Source organism: Pan troglodytes, chromosome 3 (assembly GCF_028858775.2).
Source record: "Pan troglodytes isolate AG18354 chromosome 3, NHGRI_mPanTro3-v2.0_pri, whole genome shotgun sequence".
Classification (NCBI taxonomy): Eukaryota; Metazoa; Chordata; class Mammalia; order Primates; family Hominidae; genus Pan; species Pan troglodytes.
Window position 1 is genome coordinate 4,629,199 of NC_072401.2, and position 25,704 is coordinate 4,654,902.

General features: G+C 45.9%; 1 protein-coding gene across 3 annotated transcripts in view; it reads left to right on the forward strand.

The window, feature by feature from the left end:
* Window positions 1-17,970, forward strand: part of ZBTB49 (zinc finger and BTB domain containing 49) — a 31,578-nt gene extending 13,608 nt beyond the window's left edge. For 2 of the 3 annotated variants that reach the window (XM_001154268.5, XM_009447296.4), the window contains exons 4-8: window positions 2,349-2,395; window positions 9,229-9,302; window positions 11,824-11,906; window positions 11,997-12,158; window positions 16,822-17,970. In XM_001154268.5, the coding sequence (XP_001154268.1) occupies window positions 2,349-2,395; window positions 9,229-9,302; window positions 11,824-11,906; window positions 11,997-12,158; window positions 16,822-17,498 (1,043 nt within the window). In that variant the 3' untranslated portion in view covers window positions 17,499-17,970. The remainder of the gene's footprint in view (window positions 1-2,348; window positions 2,396-9,228; window positions 9,303-11,823; window positions 11,907-11,996; window positions 12,159-16,821) is intronic. The other variant, XM_063809325.1, reaches the window with a different exon arrangement.
* Window positions 17,971-25,704: the final 7,734 nt, after the last annotated feature.

The window sequence follows — 25,704 nt, forward strand, 5'->3', positions numbered from 1 at the left end:
CACATTATGTTATACAATACATATATATTACTTTTCTTCCTATAATTAAACATGAGTTTAATAGCACATTACAGATGAACAACAATTACCTTATAGGCATGAGAAGTAACATGCAACAGGACGCTTCCACAGCAGCTGCTTTTACGGTGTTTGTGTAATTGTGTTTGTTGATGTGACCTTCTGTTATCACTATGGATTCCCAGTTTGCATTTTACTACCTTGTATTATTGGGAGATTTCTTTGATAATTGTGAAAGCCCTTTATACATTTTAGTGCATTTGAATATAAAGTACTGTTATTATCACTAGTAGTTCAAAATTATTCCACGTGAAGGCAATATCACAGACTTAGTTTTGCCCTGAAAAAACTTTAGATGATTCTGTTTGCCTAAATCTCCTACAGCCTAATGATTACTGCAATTTTTTTTTTTTTTTTTTTTTTTTTGAGACAGAGTTTCGCTCTGTTGCCCAGGCTGGAGTGCAATGGCACGATCTCGGCTCACTGCACAACCTCTGCCTCCTGGGTTCAAGTGATTCTCCTGCCTGAGCCTCCCGAGTAGCTGGGACTGCAGGCATGCGCCACCAATTTTTTTGTATTTTTAGTAGAGACAGGGTTTCACCATGTTGGTCAGGCTCATCTTGAACTCCTAACCTCAAGTGATCTGCCCACCTCGGCCTCCCAAAGTGCTGGGATTACAGGCATGAGCCACAACGCTTGGCCCGATGGCTGTAATTTTTTATTTGTGAAACTTACCTGCTTAGCTTTTAAAGGAATCAAAAATTGTTTATTCTGGGAGAACCTCTTTGAATGACAGATACAGTCATGGCAAAGATGCTTACTGGCACATAAATATTCTACCGAGAAGGGCAGCAATTCTCAAAGTATGGTCTGGGGAACCCTTTTTGGGGGTCTGTGAGGCCAACACTATTTTCAAAATTGTCTAAGATGTTAGTTGTTTTTTCCTCCTCTTATGAGTGTACAGTTAGTCTGCCCAAAGCTACATGATGTGTGATGAAGTCCTCACCCTGGTGGCCTGTGAAGTGTGTATTTACCTGTTCCAAAGGTCACTCTGTTTTCATTTCCAGTATGGTAGATATCAATAGCTATAGCCCATATTAACAAAAGCTCTTTAGGACCTCAATTTTAAGAGTGTGAAGGGGTCCTGAGGCCAAAAAGTCTGAGGCCTACTGGAGTAGGATTGTTAACCTTGGTCATTTATTAGTCTTAGTAACTGGTGACCTCTCTCTATTTTCAAATTCTTATATTTCTTATGGGGGCTTTAACTTATTATCTGTCACCCCCAATAATTTCAGACATAAATGTAGTTTCATTTATTGCAATACAGAATTAATGTAATTATTAATTTATTATTAATTAATATAAATATAATTACTCAGGGTCAAGGAAGCCATTAGACATTTTCAGGATAAAATAAAATAAAAATATCCTAGAATGAGCCCAGAAAGCTAGCAAGCTGCTTTCTTCAAGGTAGCAAGCCCCAACGATATAGTAGGAAGGGAAAACATTATTGTTACTTTTTAAAGAAGATCTTAACGAAACCATTGGATTTCAGGGAAATGGAGAAAATGAGAGGTTCTTAGTGTTCAAAGTCTATTCATTAGCGTTATATAGATTAAAGGCAGTACCATGGAGTGTGCTTGTAAATTCAGATCATGTTCTGTAGGCCACATTTCAGAACAGCTGTGGTTTTTTTGCAGTAGAGTACCATTCTTAGAATCTGTTCTGTCCCCAAGCGCAGTTACTTAGTTATTGAAATTAGAGGTGATAAAGAAGTCCGCAGAGGAGCACATCTCCCAAAATGAAATCTTACTTTCTCTCGTGAGAACCAAGGCAGGAAGACTGTGGTGAGGGGCTCTTTCCTTTTCACACTCATGCTTCAGGAGGACCCACTGTGTTTGGGGCTCTCTGTGCTCATACCTTGTGTGGTGTGAACAAGTGACCCGGTGTCTGTTAGGATTGGTGGTTGGGTGGCATCAGGCTGAAGAATAGGTGAGCGGGATCGTGCTGTTCAGCAGGAAAACTCAACCACAGGAAAAGACCACTTCCAGAACGTGGGTCTGCTCTGGATGCAAATAAATACATTGATTTTAACATAAGTTTTGTTTGGAAAACAGTTTAATTTTTTAGAGGAAAATACTACTTTTATCATCTCTGTGTAGAAATAAAGGCAAGAGAGAAATAGAAGGAAGTAGACACTCCCTATTTTCATACTGTTAGGATGCAGAATGTAATGCCATTTTGAAAGTACATAGGAGGTGATTTAAACAAAAAATTATTGAACAAATACTAGTAATGATTTTACAAGTTGTTGTTTTGTTTTGTTTTAGGTGAGAAACCTTTTGAATGTAACATTTGTGGGAAACATTTCTCTCAGGTGGGAATACTCTTATTTATTGTTAATAATTGGAAACCTGCAACACAGTGTTTTTTTATTGGAAATAAGACATACTTTTGTACTTGTGAGAGAAGCCTCTAATGATATCTGTAACTTAAAGACTTCAGAATAAATTAGGAGAAATCCTTTTCAAGAAAACAGATTTCTAGTTCTTTGAGAGAAAAATAGCATTTTCATGTGTGAATTCTTACAATACTTTTTTCGCCTTGCTAAGGATGAGTCCAAACTTAGCATATGTCTTCCGTTTCATGAATGAAGTTCACAGTGAACCACCTTGAGCTTGGCGTACCTGGAGGCTGCACATTGTGCTGGGTTAGGCTGAAGACAAGTAGGTCTCCTCATTCTTGTTGGGACTGTAGATTGTAGGATGTTGGAAAAAGAGATGAAACCAGTTTTGTTCCGTGTGTTGACTGCTACCTTTAGCTGACCTCCATTAAGGTCATCTGGACACATAGGCATTCAGTCCTTGAGGAAACGTTTGTTTTACCCTCCCATGGGCCAGGTGCTGTGCTGGGCATGGGACACAAAGAAACCTAGAGACCTAATGTTTTCTAGAAAATGGCTTGTGGGAACCTATTCTCTCTGAAACAGAAGGTAACTGTTCACCGCCATGTGCAGTGCCCTGGGCTTCCAGAGGTAGATCAGACGGGAGCTGCTCCAGGGCGTGAGGGCGCAGCTCTTCAGGGCACAGTCACTGGCACGACCGTCTCACACAGCATGGCAGATCCTGTGGCAGCAGTGCATGCCTCTGGAGCCGGGAGGCAGGCCCCGCAGAGCTTGGAAATGGCAAGCGCCGTGTTTGCTCGCATTCCCCCTAGAGCAGACTCTTCCAGTTTCTCTTCATCTGTTGAGGGTGTCAGTTCCATTTGCTCACACACCCAAACCTGCCGTCTTAATGACTCTTCACCCTCCTACTCTCTGAGTCCCTGCCTGCTGGGATTCACCAAGTCCTCGCCGTCTCTCATCGCGTACTGGGTTGGGTCATGTCCTCCTGGGTGCTTCGTTTCTCTGGGCCTGGGGCCATGTCTTCTCTCCCATCCAGAACGCGCGGCAGCCAGCAGATGCTCAGGAAGGATTTGATAAGCTGAGCTGAGCGCTCGTCCCTCCAGCCGCCATTCTTGATGAGCCCCCGCTTCTTCCTGCCAGCCTGGCCTGGGGTTCAGAGCTTGGCCTCTGGGGCGGGACAGTCTAGAACTGAGCTCTGCCTCTGTCAGGGCGTCACTACCCTGTGACTTTGGGCAGTCTCACCTTTTGCCCCTTCAGTTTCCTTATCTGTGAAACACGGATAACAAGATTAGTTAACCTCATAGAGTGTGAGGAGTAAATGAGGTAATAACGGAAAGTCCTTAGAGCAGGGCCTGGCACATAGTAAGCGCTCAAGAAACGCCAGCATTCCCTACCTTGTTGCCATCCGCTTTCTCCTCTCCTGTCCATCCTCATGACCCCCAGATGCCGGTCTTTCTGAGGCACCTCCCCGCCCCCACCATTTTCATCTCAGCAGCTGTGGTTTGATGGGAAAAGCATGAGACTCGGACTAATGACCATGAATAATTAGCAATTGCGACTTCTCTGGGCCTCATTTTTCTAATTCTTAAAATAGGGATAATACTACTTCGTGGAACTAGTGGGAAAATGAAATGAAAAACTACAGCTGAAAGCCCTTTATGCATTTAAATTATGTTGAGAGTAGAAGTTCCATCCTTCTCATGCTTTCTCTGACTCTCCATAGCTGACCATATAAATTAAAACCCAACATTCAGTCAGGCTGCAGTCCACCTCCACTCCTCTCTCCTGGCATGGATCCCTGGTGCCCACATCAGAGATTCTGATTCTGTGATTTGGAGTGGGGCTTAGGTATTGATGTTTTATTTGTTTATTTATTTATTTTTGATGGAGCGTCGCTCTGTCGCCCAGGCTGGAGTACAGTGGCGCAGTCTGGGCTCACTGCAACCTCTGCCTCCCAGGTTCAAACGATTGTCTTGCCTTAGCCTCCCAAGTAGCTGGGACTACAGGTGCGTGCCACCACGCCCGGCTCAGTTTTTATATTTTTAGTAGACATGGGGTTTCACCATGTTGGCCAGGATGGTCTCAAACTCCAGACCTCATGATCCACCAGCCTCAACCTCCCAAAGTGCTGGGATTACAGGCGTGAGCCACCGTGCCCAGCCAGGTTATCAGTATTTTTAAAAATTCAGCAATTTTGATGTGCAGCCAAGGTTGAGAACCACCACTATATCTCTTGACCTCCACTTGCTCTCTTAAATCCTACCAAGGGTAGCCCTGCCCGATCCAGAAACCCTTCCCTTCTGTATTGGTCTGTGTACTTTTGTTAGGTTTCTGTGATTGTAGAGTCATACATAGTGATAGTTTTCAGATGTATATTACTGCTTTATTTTCATAGTAAAGTATGAATTTTGGTGAACAAGGAACTGTTTTAATGTTTGTTGCAAGCCTACAGTGTCCATGTGCTGTCCATGAGCTCTGCTGTGTGCTGGGAGGGGGGACAGAGATGGCCATGGCCTCCAGGAGCTTATTGTTTAGAGGAAGCAACAGACATGTACATGATCGAGTACAGTGAAATGTTGGAACTGCTGACAGTTATCTACGGGAACAGTGTGGGCAAAGAAAAGACAGTAGTCCTTTCTACCTGAAAGGTGTGTTTGGGACAGCATGAGGCCATGAAATGCTTGAGAGATTGCTTAGGTGAGCCCTGCAGACAAGCAGGCACTGGGCAAGCCTGGCATCCCTGGCATGCTGGGGCAAGAAAGCAGTCAGATTGTCTGCATAGGGATGCGTGGTAAAGAATGCCCACCGGCCCATCCTCCACCGTATGCCTAACATTATTTTCTTGTAATGAACTAGAATAAATGTTTGTGGTTACATGGAATTGGAATGCTGTTGTATAAAAACATTTACAAATAAGAATCCCTCATCCTGCTTACTGAGAATTTAGTATTTAGTAGGTTAGTCTTTTTAAAATAGTTAACCGCAGCCTGCATTATGAGGATGGCATGCCAGCATAAGGAAGTTAGCATCATCTTAGAGTGACCACAGAAGCTGCATCTGTCCGTGTGACTGGACACTGTATATGTCCAGATCTCTGCAAGGAGAGTCATGTCCTACTTTAGAGTATGACTGAGTCGCAGTCAGAGGGAAGTGTTTCCTCTGTGGCGTAGAACATGGACTGTTTGGAGGGCACTGGAGAGAACCAAAAGAGTGACAAGTTTTGAGCGCTTGTCATTTGAGAAACGGGAAAGAAAATGCGGCATAATTACCTGTCTTTGGGGAGAGGAGTAGGATTGCTTTTGTTCCTCCAAGTAGGCAGAAACAGAAAAACTGGGCAGCTGGTACAGAGAGACGGGTTTTGAGAGGCAGTACTCTGCCAGCAGCGCTGTCTTGCCAGCTGTCTGCCCGAGTCCGGGGGTGCTAGTGCCTTCTGCAGGATTACCCTATAGGAGACATTTCCAGGGTGCTGATGTGGACTCATGCCAGAGGTGACAGTGTCAGCCATCCATGGTGGAAACACAAAAATAAGGACACTTAATGAGCTGTGCCCAAGCTATTACATTTTCATCTCTGAGGTTATATTTCCCACAGCTTTACCATTAAATGTCCTTTTATCAAAATAGTAGTCATTGTTTAAGTGATATCTCTATGTTAAACCTTACATTTTTTTCTTTTTAATTGTATTGCTGTGTGAAATCCTAAAGTCTTGAAACTCCTGAGCTAGCTGACTTTTAATATCTGGGATCTCTTTTATCTCTAAATGATTACGATTCCTGACTTTTTTTTTATATAAACACTCAACTGCCATTAAGAGTGCTCATGATAGGGAATAGATGCTGGGTTTGTTCATGTTTAAATACTGAGGTTCAAGTACCTGTCAGAAGGAGTTTATTATAAAAATTGCTGAAGGCAGATGTTAATTCTTCTCTACAGCATAGTTTTTCTGTTAAAAACTCTAACTCCATTTGAAGTTAAAATGGTATTAGAAAGGATCAAAGTTCCTTTACTGCTAATATCGTTAACATAGGTTTAACAGTCCAAACTTTGGAGTCACTAGGCAAACCTGAATTAGTGAATTCAGTCCCCATTTTATGACCCAAGGCTGGTTACTAACCTCTCAGAGCCTCTGTTGACTTCTCTGTAAAACATGGATAATACTGCTTTACAAGACATTGTGATGACTAAGTTAAATACTCTTCGCAATGGTTTAGCAAAGAGCTTCATTCATAGTAAGTTCTTAATAAATGAGAGCTATTATTACCACTTGCTAGAATTTTTTTTTTTTTTTTTTTTTGAGATGGAGTCTTGCTCTGTTGCCCAGGCTGGAGTGCAGTGGCATGATCTCGGCTCACTGCAAGCTCCACCTCCTGGTTCACGCCATTCTCCTGCCTCAGCCTCCTGAGTAGCTGGGACTACAGGCGCCTGCCACCATGCCTGGCTAATTTTTTTTTTTTTTTGTATTTTTAGTAGAGACGGGGTTTCACCATGTTAGCCAGGATGGTCTCGATCTCCTGATCTCATGATCCACCTGCCTCAGCCTCCCAAAGTGCTGGGATTACGGGCATGAGCCACTGCGCCCGGCCTACTTGCTAGAATTTTTATGGACACAACTATAGGTGATTTCTAAGACATGGTCTGTGCACCTAAGATATCCTTAGTACTAGAATATATCAAAAGTTTACCAAAAATAAAAATATGGACTAAAGCTCTAATAATCTGGGCCTGAGTTTGCTGTGTAACCTGGAATAAATTATCTGAATGTACTATTGGATTTTTTGCATGGCCCATTCCATTAGTTTTATTTAATCTGCTTTTATATTATTTATTAGAAATATGCATTCCTGTATCAGGGAGAAAGATTGTTTTCATTATCTATTTCTAGCACAAAATAGGTAAAGAACACTTTAAAGATTTTTCTACCACTTAAAATATTAAATGGAGGATCATTTGATTATATTTCTTTTGAAAACAAGTAACTGTTATGCCATTTTTAAAAAGGAAAAATGCGACATTGCTAAGAATTAACCCAGAATGCATTTCATTCAGAATACATAGTTTACAAAATAACCGAAAAAAGAGGGCTCTAATTTAACAGTTCAGCAGATGGTGCTATTCCGATTATTATGTAACTGATCAGCTTTTCTGAAATTTGCAAGTGACTAATTTAAAACACTGGTGTATTATTTTTAACTCTCCAGTATGTGTTTCCTGAGTGGCAAAGTTACCGTCATATTGAATATTCAAAACACACTATTTCATTCATAGAAACTTGTGTTTCCTCAAGGTTTCCCCACAAGTAGAGGAGTTTAGATTCACACCAACCAGTATTAATTTCTGGCCCCACCATGTAACTGAGACAACTACTTTATTTATCTGAATACAATGGTAATTGTACAGTTTATCTGAATACAGTGTTAGTTGTATTATTATCTCAAGAAAATAGATGGTAAAGGCCTAATTTGAAGTTCAGCAAATGTATATTGCTGTTGATATTTGTTTTATTGTTATTAGGAGCCATTCTATTAAAAGCTGGACATTTTCCAAAGTTTTGTCAAACTCTTTCTCTTTGGTTGTTGAAAATAAACTCGAGTTTTTTCGAAGCCACATTTATCATATTCTTAAATGTAATGTCTAACTCTGTTTCCCAGAATTTGATAGACATGATGAATCTTTCATGTTATATAGTCCGCAGATGGCATTTTTTAATACTTGTGAATTCTAGTTTTCATTCACAAGTCAATATCAAACTCATCTTCAAATCTTAACCATGAATCTTAATCTTTACATTTTATTTAAAATGCAATTTGCAAATTAAAAAAAGCCCCGTGTGTTAGTTGGCTAGTATTCATTCTCGTTTTTCGCTTATCTTGTGCATGACACCTGCTCATTTTTACCGCTGGGTATATTACCTCATTTCAGTAGGTTTTCCTTTTTTTTCTTTTTCTTTTTTTTGCAACAGAACACTGTACAAAATTAAAATGAGGAAAATAAAGGTTGAGACTATTAACTTAATTACAGCAATGGAAGATTTTCCAAACCTAATTCGAAACATTAGCAATTAGCTTTTTAAATATCTGAGGCATTTGCAGTTTTAATTTCGCTGTACTTTAGGTAATTTAATATTGATTTCCTGTTGATTAGTACATAGAAATCCATCTGATGATCTCCGTTTCAGTGTTATTCTTCGCAAAGCCTTGCTAGTTTCAGAAATTAGGAACACAATGGCCCTGCACCTGAGAGGCTGCTGTGATTCTCCTGATTTGCCCTTTTGCACAAAGGTAAAATTGAGAAACCTGTCAGAAAGAACCAAGTGTACTTGCCAGAGGAAGTACTTTTTGGAAATGTCTTCCCTTCTTTATGAACAGAAGTATGTTTTTTAGAAAGAAACAATACTGAAATAAGGACGTATGGTGCTTTTGTTTGTTTTAAGTGATGTTTTAAATACATGGCCCAAATAAAATACGTCAAGGCCTATTTAAAGTCCAGGCTTGGCGACCACCAAAGCAGCCTCCACAGGGTGCTGTTAAGAGGGAAGCACTGCATAGGGCGTGCCTGAACTAGGACACAGCCAAGGGCTCACATGGAGGACGGGGTGGAGACACATCTCGTGTACAGCAGGTGGCCAGGCACTCTGGCTGCTCTTCACGCTCTTGCCCATGGCTTCTTTTGAGTTGTGTGTAGCTCATCTTCATCTGGAATTTGAATTGGAACCTGGCTAAATGTGTCAGTTTTCCTTTTGAATTTATATAATTTAAAAGACCAAAAACTTTCATTATTGGTGTGTTTTTCTTTTCCTCTTTTTGCAGGCAGGTAACTTGCAGACTCACTTACGACGGCATTCTGGTGAAAAACCATACATCTGCGAGATCTGTGGAAAGAGGTCAGTGCTGGGCGTGTTCTTCCGTGTGGAAGGGAGCATGTCTAGTCTCAGTGTCTTTGGCAGTCAGTGTCTTCTGAAGTGGTGGCTCACAGATGAGCCACAGGTGGGCTCACCCTGCCACTGCAGAACACAGGTAAATTCAAACCTTCTGGCTTTGCATGTGACACACGAGAGAATAATAAAAAGAAAAGTTAATTCAAAGAAAGAAAATCTGGGACAGGAGTCCCAAAAAGGAAATGGGGTTTTAAATGCGACAAAATTATTTTATACTAATATTTTCATTCATTCTAAAAATGTCTCTGAAAATATAATAGATTAATGCCCCCAAGGAGGTGACTGTCTAGTAGGGGAAATGGGACTTGCCAGCTGAGTGACTAGATTTCAGGAGAGAAGGAGGTGGTGGAAGGTGCCACAAGCCGTGGGTCTGTAACAGCCTGTGAGAGCTCCACCCCAGGGAGGAGGAAACTAAGTCTTGATGAGTGGGTAGGATTTTGACCTGGCAAAAGAGAATCTGACTCTTGACGTGGAATAAAGTGTGTGGCAGCTCGATTCCTCTGCAGCGTGGTATAAATGAGGAGCTCTTCCCCTGCTGTGTGTGCAGGCTGGCACCCTCGACCCTCCTTCCCGTCCTTGGGCTGTACGTCAATCAGGCCACGTACTCCATCATCTGGTGGTTGTGCCAGGACAACAGGCATCAGCCAGGACTATGCCAGTCACGAAGCTCTGTACGCACCTTGGTTACGTAGCTTTTATATTCATTTATTTAATCATTCATTGATTCAACATTTTTTAGACACCTGCTGTATGCCAAGTGCTATATGGGTCCATAAAAATAAACAGTACAGAGTCTCTGCCTGTCACAGATTCATACCGAAGCGCCTTGAGGCAAGAGATAGTCACGGGGTCAGTTAGAAGTCAGTGTCCTCATATTCAGTCTCAGCACATGCTGGGGAAAGCCGAGGAGGAAGCGACTCTCGATTCAGTTTCAGGAAAACCATTTCTCTGCCAATGGTAGAAAACAAACAAAAGCTGCGGTGGGCAGCGCATCTCCCTTTCTGCTATAGCTACCTGAACGCTGAAAGTCAAGTTCAGGGCCCAGTGTCATCTGCTACTCCTTCCAGATGCCTGGGAGCATAGCCCTTCTGCTGCCTCTGATGGGATCACTTCACTGTTGGCCCCTGCATGTCTTGTTTTGCATGGTGTTTGAAATCTGAACCTTCTGAATTCCATTTCAAAGTGAGGCATGTGTTTATTTTTTATTTATTTATTTATTTTGAGACAGAGTTTTTGCTCTTTTGCCCAGGCTGTAGTGAAGTGGCTCAATCTCGGCTCACTGCAACCTCCACCCCCTGGGTTCAAGCGATTCTCCTGCCTCTGCCTCCCAAGTAGCTGGGATTGTAGGCATGTGCCACCATACCCGGCTAATTTTTGTATTTTTAGTAGAGACGGGGTTTCGCCATGCTGGCCAGGCCAGTCTCAAACTCCTGACCTCAGGTGATACACCCGCCTCTGCCTCCCAAAGTGCTAAGATTACAGACGTGAGCCACCGTGCCCAGCCAAGGCATGTGTTTGAAACCAGGCCTATATGCAGCGTCTTCCTTAGAATATAACATACTCTGCTATCAAGCGCAGTGGAAAGTAAAGAACATAGATTTCCACATCTGAGGGCTTGGGTTGGAATTATTGTCTAAGGCAAGTTAGTAACCGCCTCTGAACTTGGTTTTCCCATCTGGAAAGTGGAGGTGAAAATGGCTGCCTGGCAGTGTTGTGGAATGACTGGAAGGGATAATGGTTGTTAAACATGTAACCGATCGCCTGCACACAGCATCTGCTCAGTGAATGCTGGCTCCCTTTCCTCCTTTAGTTCCCTTGTTCTCAGTGTTAGGACTGATAGGTATAAGTCTCTGTTGTGGCTCAGAAAGAGGAGAGCTTATTCTCTGGGATATTCACAGTGGAGGGTGACAGCCATACCTCTTGGTCCCTGAGACTCTGAGCTCCTGTCTGCATTTTACTTTATAGTGAAAAGAGCGAGAGTCGCACCTGGCTAGAGCAGGGCAGAACTCACTCTGGGCCCTCTCAAGGTCATCCTCCTTGGGTTGGCACCACCCAGCTAGGGTCTCTCCCATGAGACCCCAGGAACCTTGGCAGGACTGCAAGGGTGGAAGGGGCATTTGGCTCTGAACTGGGGAGACTCCTTTTTCACTCTCTTTGTGGCCCCTAAGGTAGTGATGCTGAACCGTACGGTATCTGATCTTGTGCTCTGTAAAACTGAGGAAGAAAGTGTGATGAAATCAGGTAGAAAAAAATGCTTTAAAAACAAGACATTTGCATCATGTTCTGCTTTTCTTAAAAAAATAGAAAAGGGTTTTTTCCATGCACGTTTCAGATGAAACCAGTCCAGTTCACGTTCCTTTCTGCAGCAGTGTCAGGAGCAGGTATCTCCTGCCTCAGAGAGTTGCAGTTATAAAGACCCACAGTAATGTGGAAAGGCTCTTAATTGAATTTTCAAATTACATTCTAGGTTTGCAGCCTCTGGCGACGTCCAGCGTCACATTATTATTCACTCAGGAGAAAAACCACACTTGTGTGACATCTGTGGTCGAGGTACAGCTGAGTGTTTTCCTATTCTTCTTGAAGATTTCGGATTAAAATGTTCTCTGTCCTTCAGCTTAACACCTGTTATGGTCTCTCTAGGGTTTAGTAACTTCAGTAATTTGAAGGAGCACAAAAAGACACACACGGCTGATAAAGTCTTCACCTGTGATGAGTGTGGAAAGTCTTTTAATATGCAAAGGAAGTTAGTAAAGCACAGAATTCGGCACACGGGGGAGCGGCCTTACAGCTGCTCTGCCTGCGGTGAGTTTGGGTTTCTGGCTGTCTCCTAGTCATCTGTGTGTGGGAAGGGCTTTGTCCCCCAGCCCTCATTAGCTGAGTGCGTGTCTGGGATGAGCCCTTTGTTTCCTCCTGTTTTTTTACTGCCTCACATGATCTCTCATTCATTCCTGCATTTGTGTGTCAGGCATTTGCTGCTTGTCTTTGAGGTATTAGGAACTGTCCTAAACGCTCCGAATACAAAGATGACTAAGACAGAGTCCCAGGTGCTGAGGGCTCTTGGTCCAGAGGGGAAGAGGGAGGGTGGCTGGGAAAGTAGGGGACAGCAGGACGTGTGGCCGCACATGAAGGAGAGCAGCGGTCCCACCAGAGCATTAGCACATGCTGGGGTCAGAGGGTCGGCTTCTATAGATCACAAACTTCCAGAGCAGACTTTATTCTCATGGGCACTTGATCCTTCATTTGAGAGCGGAAAGCTGGCAGCCCTCGGTTTCAGGGCACCTGACTGCTCCGATGAGGACACGGAGGCTCAGGGTAAGGTAGCTCATGACCTGTGATCACAGCGTTGGAGCCAGGATTCCTATACACATGGCCTCTAAAGAGGGAGTGTGTGTACCCGTGACAAGTAATTGAGATGCCTATTGAACCATGGGCAAAACTATGAGTGACAGCAACTTTTATGAACTGTTTAGACCAAATAAGAAATGCACAGAGTCCAGCTGTAGGGAGCCTGGATTCAGGGCACCATTCAGAGGGGCACATTCTAATTGTAATTGGAATCTGAAACCAGCAGGACTTCTGCATATAACCAGAGGAAACTTGGTTTTTGTCCCTGCATTTAAATTGTACACAGATCTTCTGGATACAGATTTAGGCAACTCCATGACCATTCTGATCACTCTTAGAAAGTGAAGTTTCATCACTTTAAATCACTAACGTAGGAGCCTACTGTGGTGGCGTGTGCCTGTAATCTTAGCTACTTGGGAGGTTGAAGCTGGAGGATCTCTTGAGCCCAGGAGGCCGAGGCTGCAGTGAGCCGAGATTGCACCACTGCCTGGGTGACAGCGAGAGCTTCATCTCAAAGCATCAGTAGTGTAGTCTCAAATCACTAATTTAAAATGTCAGTTCCAAATAATTATCACAACTGTGAACTTGATTGAATGGTAAATTTTGTCCTCCCTCCCCAGCTAGGACTTGCTGCTGCTCAGACCCTGCAGTGGAGGAAGTGGGGCCTTCCGTCCCCTCCGCCCCACTTTGGGTTCTGCCCTTTCCCTGCCTCACTAACCCTCCCACTCTGATGAGGTCAGCTTCTGGGGGATGGGGGAGCACTGAAGAGAGGAGGAATGTTTTGTGACAGGGTCAGTTTTTTAACAGCTTTGAGACAATATTCCCATACCATAAAATTTACCAATTTAAAGTGAACAATTCAGTGGTTTTTGGTAGATTCACAAAGCTGTATAATTCTCAACACAATCTAATTTTAGAACATTTTCATCACCCCAGAAGGAAGCCTTATACCCATTAGCAACCCCCTTCCCAGCCCTGGCCCCTGGCTGCCACTCATCTAGGTTCTGTCTCTGTGGACTTGCCCGTTCTAGACATTTACTATGCATGGACTCATACAACACGGGGTATTTTGTAGTCGACTTCTTGCACTAAGCAAATCAGCTATGAACATCCGTGTACCAAGGCTTGTGTGGGGGTGTGTTTCCATTTTCTTGGATATATAGACAGTTCTCTTTTAAGAGGGTTTCACATGCTGAGCTTCTCGGTGTTTCAAACTGCTCGCAGGCTCGTGTGCTCTCGCTGTCTTAGGCGTGCTGGGCTTCGTAGTTCTCAAGTCTGCCTTCCCTGTCTTCCCCCAGCATTTCACTGCGCTTTCCCAGATGCAGGCCTGCACTGCACAGCCATGCATTTCCGTTCAGCTGGCGTCTTTCCTGGCTCTCTGGTTTTAGTGGCAGCTTCCTATAGGGAGGCTTCGTTGGGGTTTCACTGCTCTCCAGGCAGCCTCCCCTGCTGATTGAGAGCAGCTCCAGCATGCCTCTGTCCAGTGGGTGGCAGCCCTCAGGCCTGTATTCAGGGGCCTGCAGGCCCACAGCAGTGTGGCGCCCACCCGCCTGTCCCCTACTAGACCTGCTGTGCAGGAGGTGGGCGTCATTCCCCTGCGCCCTCCTCGCGACAGGACACAGGTGGAGCCAAGCTCCTCTCGACTCGAAAGATGAAGGAGAGGCACCCATATTCCTCTTTCTTGGTGGAAACTCTGTCATGACTAAAAATTTTACATATTAAGGATGCTAAAAGTGGTTGTCCCATCTTGTTCAGTAATTCAACTATTGAGAATTTATCTTGAAGAAATGATGTAAAGAAAGATAAAAACTTGGCCAGGTGTGGTGGCTCACGCCTGTAATCCCAGCACTTTGGGAGGCCGAGGCAGGTGGATCACTTGACGTCAGGAGTTTGAGACCAGCCTGGCCAACGTGGCGAAACCCCGTCTCTACTAAAAATACAAAAATTAGCTGGGCAGATGGTGTGTTCCAGCTACTCAGGAGGCTGAGGCACAAGAATTAACTTGAACCCGGGAGACGGAGGTTGCAGTGAGCCGAGATCGTGCCACTGCATTCCAGCCTGGGCGACAAAGTGAGACTCCATCTCAAAAACAAAAAAAAAAAACAAAAAAAGATAAAAACTTTATGCTAGAGCAGCAAACAGTTGGAAGCAGCCACCATGTGCAGCAGTGAAGCTTCTAATGCCCAAAATTCTGCATGTCTGAGTAAAGTGTGTGTTATAAGGACAACACAGAAACTAAATATGCTTTCACTCTAGTGTTCTGTGAAGGAGCCTGAGCCTTACATTGTGGACAAAACACAGACATGAAAGCACAAAGGCAAAGGTCACTGTAATGTGTTGTTGCAGTGTTTTGGTTTTTGTTTTTTTTAATCTTTTTTTTTTTTTTTTTTTTTGAGACGGGTTCTTTGTTGCTCATGCTGGAGTGCAGTGGTGCGATCACAGCTCACTGCAGCCTCGACCTCCTGGGCACAGGCAGTCCTCTCGCCTCAGTCTTCCAAATACTGGGACCACAGGCATGCACCACCACACCCAGCTAATTTTTATTTTATTTTTTGTAGAGACAGGGTCTCACTGTGTTGCCTAGGCTGGTCTTGAACTCCTGAGCTCAAGCAATCCTCCCTCCTTAGACTCCCAAAGTGCTGGAAGTACAGGTGTGAGCCACCTCACCTGGCCTACAGTATTTTTTATATGGAAAATGTGCCCAAAGTTTAGGCATGTAAGCTCACATCCAGTTTGATTATTCAAAGGCTTTAAAAAAAAAATAGCCTAGCCGTTGCTTGACTGGAGCTAGATAGCTGAGAATTCAGATGTAAAGTGAAAAGTTCTAAATATTTGTCCATGTGAGTTGTGCAGCTCATTCTTGGCTAGTCTGTGGCCTTTGTAAGGTTATGTGCTGAGTTCCTTCTCATCTTACCTATTCCAGTGGTGGAGCTAGATCCCTTACCTTTACCATATTCACAGAGAAAGAAAATAGAACCTGGACAGGAATGCATAACATTTTGTTAAAAGCTGAATACAGGGCCAGGGGCCATGGCTCATGCCTGTAACCCCAGCACTTTGGGAGGCTGAGATGAGCTGATCACTTAAGGCCAGGAGTTCAAGACTAGCCAGGCCAACATGGCAAAACCCCATCTCTACAAAAAATATAAAAATTAGCCTGGTGTGTTGGCACACCTTATAAATCCCAGCTACTCGGGAGGCCGTGACATGAGAATCGCTTGAACCCAAGAGGTAGAGGTTGCTGTGAGCCGAGATTGCACCTCACTCCAGCCTGGGCGCCTCACTCCCAGCCCTTTGGGAGGCTGAGGTGGGCAGATCACTTGAGGTCAGGAGTTCAAGACCAGCCTGGCCAACATGGTGAAATGCCATTTCTACTAAAAATATTAATACAAAAATTAGCCTGACGTGGTGTCAGGCATCTGTAATCCCAGCTACTCAGGAGGCTGAGGCAGGAGAACCGCTTGAACCTCGGAGGCAGAGGTTGCAGTGAGCCAAGACAATGCCACTTCACTCCAGCCTGGGCGATTTTTTTCTTTTTTTCGAGACAAACACCCGAATACACAAACACCTTTAGAAAAGATGTTTCTAAATTATAGATTGGCTGTGTTAGATTTATGAACATGTAGTGAAACTGATGAGGAGAGCTGTGGTTTCTCAGCATGGGCTTGGCAGGTGCCCATGGCCCCCATGTGCAGGGAGACTCAGTGAGAATCGAAGGACTGACGCTGAGATACTCAAAACCCAAAGGCTGTCTGCTGGAGGGGTCCGCAGCTGGAGAAGCACCTCCCACAGGAATGGAAAGCCTTCCAGAGTGAGCAGAAGCTGTGAGGTGACCCCCTCTCCTCAGATCAGGGTTGTTCAGTGTCTTGGGAGGGGAGGGGAGAATCCTTCCAGAATGGCCACTGTAAAAGCATCTTTTTCCAGCCTGGGCATCATAGCAAGACCCTGTCTCTACAAAATGTATATGTATATTAGCCAGGCGTGGTGTCATGCGCCTGTCGTCCCAGCTACTTGAGAGGCTGAGGAAGGAGGATTGTTTGAGGCTAGGAGTTCACCACCAGCCTGGGCCACATAGTGAGACCCTGTTTAAGTAAATAAATAACTATTTTTCTTTTTCCAGGGAAATGTTTTGGGGGATCAGGTGACCTCCGCAGGCATGTCCGCACTCACACTGGGGAGAAGCCGTACACATGTGAGATCTGTAACAAGTGCTTTACCCGCTCTGCGGTGCTCCGGCGGCACAAGAAGATGCACTGCAAAGCTGGTGACGAGAGCCCAGATGTGCTGGAGGAGCTCAGCCAAGCCATCGAGACCTCCGACCTCGAGAAATCTCAGAGCTCAGACTCTTTCTCCCAAGACACGTCTGTGACGCTGATGCCAGTGTCGGTTAAACTCCCTGTCCACCCAGTGGAAAATTCTGTGGCAGAATTTGATAGCCACTCTGGCGGCTCCTATTGTAAGTTACGGTCCATGATCCAACCTCATGGAGTTAGTGACCAGGAGAAGCTGAGTTTGGACCCTGGTAAACTTGCCAAGCCCCAGATGCAGCAGACACAGCCTCAGGCCTATGCTTACTCGGATGTGGACACCCCAGCCGGTGGCGAACCACTGCAGGCCGATGGCATGGCCATGATCCGTTCCTCTCTGGCTGCTTTGGACAACCACGGCGGTGACCCCCTGGGCAGTCGAGCATCTTCCACCACTTATAGGAACTCAGAGGGTCAGTTTTTCTCCAGCATGACTCTCTGGGGGCTAGCGATGAAGACGCTGCAGAATGAAAACGAGTTAGACCAGTGAGGTACCGCGCTTCTCCATGGTAGAGGCTTGTTCTCAGTTTAGCAGGCTGGTGTTAAGGCTGTAGGAGGACCCAGTTTCCCCATGACAATTCCTTCTAACTAGCCGGAGAATAGGTAGCTTCCCTCCTGATGATGGCTCATAATCTGAAGCATCTTGAGCTGGGGGTGTGAGGGGGAGGGCCTGCTGGCTCACCGTGAGGCAGCTGCGGGAGGGAGCGCTGACGTCACAGAAGCGAAGGCTTGATGCTGTCTCAGCAGCCTCAGCTGTTGGGGGGAAGCGCGTGTGCATCGTGTCAACTACTGTACATGTTGGCCATGTGAAAGGAATTATATATGTATAGTATTACAAGTATTTTTGCATTTTTACAAGATTGAAATTTGTAGCATTTTGTATTATTTACACAGAATTTATTTGTATATGAAACTCATACCATAATTTAATTCGAATAAATGAAACTTTTCTATATATATTATATGTTTCCTCCAGCATTTTTATTAATCTAAAGACTATAGGGGTATAAAAATAAATAGCAGCGAGGACTCACTCTGCAAGGATAAGAACCTCATTGGTCAGTCTCCCTCCTGGTACAGCGGGTTTCTCAGTGGTCAGAACTGCCTGACTCCTGGCTGCCACTTACTGGCAAGGTCATGGGTGAACTGTTCACCCTCTCAGGATCTCCTCTGGAGTTTCTTTTTTGCAGTATGAGAGGAACATCTTCCAGTATTTTCACAAGGCTTGTCTGATCTGAGCACTCACTGGAAAATACCTGCCCGGCACCTGGCCCTTGACAGGGCTTTCTAAATATTTACTTCCCCTTCCCAGCGGGCTTGACAGCCTCTGCAGGAAGGAGATGTGCCCGTGGCTCTGTCGCTGGAATATCAAGGTGAGACTGTGGATGTGGCACGTCACAGGTGATCTGCTTATAGCACTGCCTGCACGGAAGACTGTGTGGAGAGCACCCTACACAGAGGACTGTGTGGAGAGCACCCTCTAATACTCGTGAGCAGCTCTAACTCAGAAGTACAAGATACCCAACGAGAGACCAGTGAAGAGGAGAGGATTTTCATAGAAAAACAGCACAGTTGCAGAGTAGGGCATCAGCTCTGAAGTCCATTACAGGTGCATTTCTTGGTTTCCCATCCATCAGCCGCACTGCGCTTCTGCCAGGCTGGCTCAGCAAGCATCTGTTGTCCCCGGTGCACACATGGAGTGAACTTGGAACACAATGGCCGCACGTGAGTGCAGATCTTCCTCCTTCCTCCCCGTGTCCTCTCCTCTCATGGCCTCCTCTGGCTCCTCCCTCATCCCAACTCGTGTAGCTCTTCAGCCTCCCAGCACCTACAGTGCATCCATCCCCTTAGCTGTCCCTGTGGACCCTCCTTGGCCATGGTTCACCCACCAACCCCTTTATCCATTCCACCTGGTGAACCTCCAGCAGTACACACAGGGAGCCCAGCCAGGCTGGTGAGAAACAGCCATTCTCTAGTTTTTACAGCTCTCCTGAGCCTCCGCCGTATCCTACAATACCCTCTTCTTGATCCAGGCCACGTGCTGCCCTAGGCACTTGCGTCACATCTTCTCAGACCTCTGCAGATCGCCTGTCCTCCTGCTTATGGCCTTGCTTCCTATTTCTCTCAGAACCTAGAAGCAAATAGGGGCCAGGCGTGGTGGCTCACACCTGTAATCTCAGCACGTTGGGAGGCTGAGGCAGGCGGGTCACTTGAGGTCAGGAGTTCGAGACCAGCCTGGCCAACATGGTGAAACCTCATCTCTACTAAAAATACAAAAATTAGGTATACTGCCACATGCCTGTAGTCCCAGCTACTCAGGAGGCTGAGGCACGAGAATCGCTTGAACCTGGGAAGCGGAGGTTGCAGTGAGATCACACCTCTGCACTCCAGCCTGGGCAACCGAGCAAGGCTGTCTCAAAAAAAAAAAAAAAAAAGGAAAAGAAAAAAGAAACAAATAGGAAAGAACGTTCCTCAAGCTCCCATAACACCTCCCTACTTCCCCACATCTGTGCCTGTGGACTCTGCACTTTCCCATCTAAAACCAACCTGCCCCCAACCCCTTGATTTCCCACCTCTGCTTTTTCTAAGTCTTATTATCACCATCTGACCTACTATATAATCTTCCCCTATTACGATGTAACCTCTTCTTTTTTTTTTTTAAATAGAGACAGAGTCTCACTATGTTGCCCAGGCTGGTCTCAAACTCCTGAGCTCAAGTAATCCTCCCGCTTAGGCCTCCCAAAGTGCTAGGATTACGGGCATGAGCCACCGAGCCTGGCCAGGATGTAAACTCTTTGTGTCTCTTTTGTTCACTGCTTTATCCTCAGTGCCCAGAACAGTGCCTGACCCTAAATGCTCAGTAACAAATAGTCAAATGAATGTCTTTCTTTGGAATACTTTTTAGTCAAAATACTGGACCTCCTAGATTGATTGATTTTTTTCTCCTGAACCTTGTTCATCAGACTCCACTGAAATACTTTTTGCCCAGGTGGCCCACGACCTCCCCATTGCTGAACCGAGTGAGAATTCTCAGTCCCCTTCCTAATGACTCTGAGGCAGTATATGACACGTCAGCAGCAAGTGCATTCCTTTTTTCTCCTTGAAACAACAACCAAGAGGACCACTCCTGCTAGGTTTCCCCTTCATGCACGGGTGGCTCTGTCTTGGACTCCTTCCCCTACCCCAACACACATCTTAAAGTTGGAGTGCCCCAACTTTAAGAACACAGGCCCTGGACCTCCTCTCCGGCCTTGGCTCTGTCCCTAGGCCATCTCCTCAATGACAGAGCAGGAGCACTGTCATCTTGGACAAACATCTCCAAAAGTTCCAGCTCCCTTTCTAACCTCATGCGTTTCAAGGAAATGCAGCCAGGAAGAGCAGACAATGAAACACAGATAAGACAGCTTGAGCACAGAGGGAGGAGGGAAAGTCTCTTCATAACCACCAAACTTCACCCTCACACAATGGGTCCCAGTAAAACAGTGGGCCCTAATAAGCACATTTCTTTCCCTTTAGGCACACTGAGATAGGGAAGCTAAAAGCAAACTAGGGTGGTATGCCTGCAGCTGCAGGAAGATGTGTGGGAACAGATGCAAAAACTCTCCCTCCCAGATAAGCAAGACAAAGAGACACAGAAACATTCCGAGCCTGTGATAAGCTCTCCCACCCTGAACCCTTAAATACTCTTAGTTTGTAAGAGAGAAGGCCTCTGACCTAAATTGGCCAGAAGCCCCTCTCAGGTTCATTTTCCAAAATAACCTATCTTTGACTGTTGAGCGGCTTTTCATGTTTGTTTCCTCTTTATTTAACTCTTACACTCATATCTCATGACCTTAAGTACTGTCTGCCCATGACTCCTCCCAAAACTCTGGATTCCTGTCCTGAGCTGCCTACCAGCATCTTCACAGACACCCCAGACCAAGAGCTTTCAAGACCAAGCTCCTTGTCTTCTCCTCAATTCGTGGCCACCTTATTAAATGGCAATCCTGTTCCTCCAGGATTTTACTCAGACTAAAAACCTTAAGAGTTATCTTACTTCATCATTGTAAGTGTGGAGCTGCCCCCTGTATGCCAGGCGCTGGATTTGCCAAAGGCTCAGAAAGCAAGGCCCCTAGGCCAAGTCACATTTTTGAATAAATCTGCTTGATGAGGACAATAATTTGCTCTTGTAGAATAAAACTTTAGGGAATAGCATTAAAACCAAAGCTCTCAGCTGGGCTCAATGGCTCATGCCTGTAATTCCAGCACTTTGGGAGGCTGAGGTGGGTAGATGTCAAGAGTTCAAGACCAGCCTGGCCAACATGGTGAAACCCCATCTCTACTAAAAATACAAAAGTCAGCCGGGTGTGGTGGCGGGTGCCTGTGATCCCAGCTACTCAGGAGGCTGAGACAGGAGAATCGCTTGAACCAGGAGGCGGAGGTTGCAGTGAGCTGAGATAGTGCCACTGCGCCCCAGCCTGGGCAATAGAATGAGACTCTGTCTCTAAAAACAAACAAACCAAAACGCCAAAGCTCTTTTCATTCACATTTCCTGTCTCTTCCTTTTCTGTTCTTGTTACCCTGGCCCCAAAGCCTTATCCTAAAGAAAGAAAATCTCAGAAGAGGTGAAAAGGCTTGCATATGCATGAGTGCAAACTTGGACAGCAAATTATCTGACAGCGGACCAGACCTTGACCTTGTGCTGTAGACACAGCATGGGCCATCCACAGCAAGAATAGCAGTGTGTGTGTGCGTGTGTGTTCCCACATGTGTGCACACACCTTTTATCCCAGTCAGGACACCAGGACTGTGTTCTTGGCTCCATCGCTAGCTGACTGTGCGACAAATGCCCTCTTCTCACTGGTCTTCAGTGTCCTGACATGCAATGGCTACAGAATTTCCATTTTAGAGCTCTATGATTTTCTAAGAATGGCCCATGGCTAGGTTTCTGTAGAACCTTCCAGCATCAAGACCTGGCTTCCATTACCAAGTTGGAAGCAGAGGCCAAGAGGCTGGGCAGGTCATCAGAAAACCCCCAGCATCTTAAAATGTCTGAGCGGAAAGGGACCTTAGCAACTGTACCCTATTCCATGGGCTTCAACCTTTTGTGACTCAGCTGGAATACTTGTTGACAATGCAGATGTTTGGAAATGATTCTATAGGTTGGGGCAAGGCCTAGGAATCTGCATTTAACTGGTTTTCTAGATGATTCTGAGGCAGGGAGTGCAAGGACAGTACTTGAAGGCACGCTGATCTAGTGTGAATCCCGCATTGTACAGACACCCTGAAATGTGAAGTGACTTGCTGGATAATAACAGTAGCAAGGACATATTGTGTCTATCATGTGCCAGCACAATGGTAAACGCTCTGCAAGTCAACTCAAGCTTCATAAGAGCCCTGTAAGGTGTATCTCATAATTACCCCACGGACAGTTGGGGAAAGTGACTCCCTGAGAGGTCAAGGAACTTGCCCAATACCACCTAGCCAAGAGAGTTGGGTCCCAAAGTTCCAGGATGACCTGGTGGCAAAGCCCCAAGCCAGGATCAGATGCAGCCTGGAATGGAGCGCAGGGTTCACCTGCTGGGTTGTGATGGATCTGGAGAGACACCTACTGCTATTGTATTCATGATACTCATCACCCATCCTGCTCCAGGAGCATCTTGCATTCTTCCCTATTATTTTAACTACTTTTTGAGACAGGGTCTCACTTTGTTGCCCAGGCTGGAGTGCAGTGGTGATCACGGCTCATGGCAACCTCAACCTCCCATGCTCATGTGATCTTCCCACCTCAGCCTCCCAAATAGTCTGGGACCACAGGGAAGTACCACCATGCCTGGCTAAATTTTTTTTTACTTTTTGTAGAGATAGAGTCTCACTATGTTGCCCAGGCTGGTCTGGAACTCCTGGCCTCAAGTGATCCTCCCACCTCAATTTCCCGAGTAGCTGGGACCACAGGCATGCACCACCATGGCCGGCTAATTTTTAAATTTTTTTTTGTAGAGACGGGGTCTCACTATGTTGCCCAGGCTGATGTCAAACACCTCAACTCGAGAAATTCTCACACCTCGGCCTCCCAAAGTGCTGGGGTTACAGGCGTGAGCCACAGTGCCCAGCCACTTCTTTTTTCTTAAATTACTCAAGTAATAATACATGGACAACAGGAAAATATATCAGAAAATACAAAGAAGTAAAAAGGAAAAAAGGCCTTCATGCATCGCATGCGTTCTCTCGTGAAATCTCTTGACAATCCGATACGGCGGCACGCTGTTCACATCTCAGTTTATTTCCTATCAGACATTTCCCTCTGCGATCAGACAAAAAGAAATATAGACTCTTGAAGGTTTTTTATTTTATTTTATTTTATTTTTTTGACAGAGTCTCACTCAGTCCCCCAGGCTGGAGGGCAGTGGCGCTATCTCGGCTCACTGCAAGCTCCGCCTCCCAGGTTCACGCCATTCTCCTGCCTCAGCCTCCCGAGTAGCTAGGACTACAGGCGCCTGCCACCACGCCTGGCTATTTTTCTTTTCTTTTTTCTTTTTTCTTTTTCTTTTTGTATTTTTAGTAGAGACAGGGTTTCACAGTGTTAGCCAGGATGGTCTCGATCTCCTGACCTCGTGATCCGCTCGCCTCGGCCTCCAAAGTGCTGGGATTACAGGCGTGAGCCACCTCTCCCTGCGAACGCTTTTCAAAGTAGCTTATACCGTACATCCTACTTTGTAATCCGCCTTTCATGTAGCAAATTGCCATAAACATCTTCCCTTGTCAGAAAACGTGTGTTTCGACACTGACTCTGAATCCCTGTGAAACTCCTGTCACTTCCCTTCAGCTCAGGACGTCTGTGAAGGCCCCACATGGTTCTGAGCAGGCGGGAGGAACTCGGTCCAAGCCCCTCTTCCCTGAACTCCCAGGGCTACAGCGTTTCCTTCCAGCCGCCAGATGGCAACATAGCCACTGGCAACAGGCAGAGACGTGGCCCGGCTGTTCCCCGTGTTAAGGCCACCAGCAGAGGCAGCATTTCTGCAACCCTGGGCAGCTGACCAAGCACATTGGGGACCTTCCCCTTCGACCCCCAGGGGCCCGTTGGAGAGTGGCGCTCTCTTTTGCCCCGGTTTGGAGGCGCGTGTCCTGAGAAGGGAAGTCGGTCAAGTATTTTTCACCCTGTTGAGCTGACTGTGGCCTGGACCTTAGCGTTCAGGCTGGAGCTGCCCTAGGAGCAACCCAGCCCGGGCCCCCACCTCCCAGCTCCCAACAGGCGCCGCATCTGACAGCAGCGTGAACTTGGCCAAGCTCCCAGGGGGGCCTCGGTGACCACGCCCGGCCTATTATCCCATTTTTATGAAATGTCCAGAGCAGACAAATCCATAGAGACAGAAAGTAAGTTAGTGGTGACCAGGGTCTGGGGGAGAGGGAATGGGGAGTGACTGCTCACTGGGTTTCTGTGAGGGTTGATGAAAAAGTTCTGGAACTAGAGAGTGGTTGTTATGGACTGGACTGTTTCCCCCTCCCCCTAAAATTCACATGTCGAACCCCCTAATCCCGAAGGTGACTGTATTTGGAGCTGGGGCAGTTAAGGAAGTAATAAGGGTTAAATTAGGTCATAAGGATGGGGCCCTGACTCCATAGGATTGGAGTCCTTATAAGAAAAGGAAGAGACACCAGATTCTCTGCCTCTCTCTGCACATGCGGAAAGACCATGTGGGAATACAGAGAGAAGGCTGGGCTGTCTGCAAGCCAGGAAGAGAGGCCTCACCAGAAATCAATGCTGCTGGCACCTTTTTTTCCTTTTTTTTAAAAAAAAAAAACAACAAAGAGACAAGGTCTTGCTCTGTCATCCAGGCTGGAGTACAGTGATGCACTCCTGGCTCACCATAGCCTCCCCCTAGGCTCAAGCAATCCTCCTGCCTCAGCCTCCTTAGTAAACTATAGGCACATGCCATCATGTCTGGCTAATTTTTATTTTTTGTAGAGATGGGATCTCACTTTGTTGCCCTGGCTGATCTCAAACTCTTGGCCTCAAGCGATTCTCCCTTCTGGGCCTCCTAAAGTACTGGGGTTACCAGTGTGAGCCACTACAGCCAGCCTGCTGGCACCTTAAACCTTAGACTTCCAACCTCCAGAACTGTGAGAAAAAAACTGTAATCCCCCCAGCGTGTGGTATCTTGTTATATCAGCCAGAGCAGACTAATACAGTGGGGGTGGTTGCACAACCTTGTACACACACTAAATGCCACTGAATTGTACACTTTAAAATGGTGAAAATAGTAAATTTCATGTTGTGTGTATTTTACCACAATAAATAATATTAACAGCCAAGTAGCCCTATCCCACAGGACTGCTGTGAGGATGACATGAGTTTAGCTGGTGTCCAGGTGGCTGCTTCCAGAGTCTACACCCACGGGCTGAAGCTGAATCCAGCTCCCCTGTAGAGCAGAGTTCAAAATAGAACGCAGTCTCCTTCATGCCACTTCTTGCCACAGAAGTGGGAGCAGTAACTACAGAGCCTGGTGTTCTGGGGCTGCTGCTTCAGTTCAGCTGCTGCTTTTTTTTTTGAGATGGAGTCTCATTCTGTCGCCCAGGCTGGAGCGCAGTGGTGCAATCTCAGCTCACTGCAACCTCCACCTCCTGGGTTCAAGCAATTCTCTCGCCTCAGCCTCCCGAGTAGCTGGGATTACAGGCGCGTGCTCCCACGCAAAGCTAATGAGTTCAGCTGCTTCTTA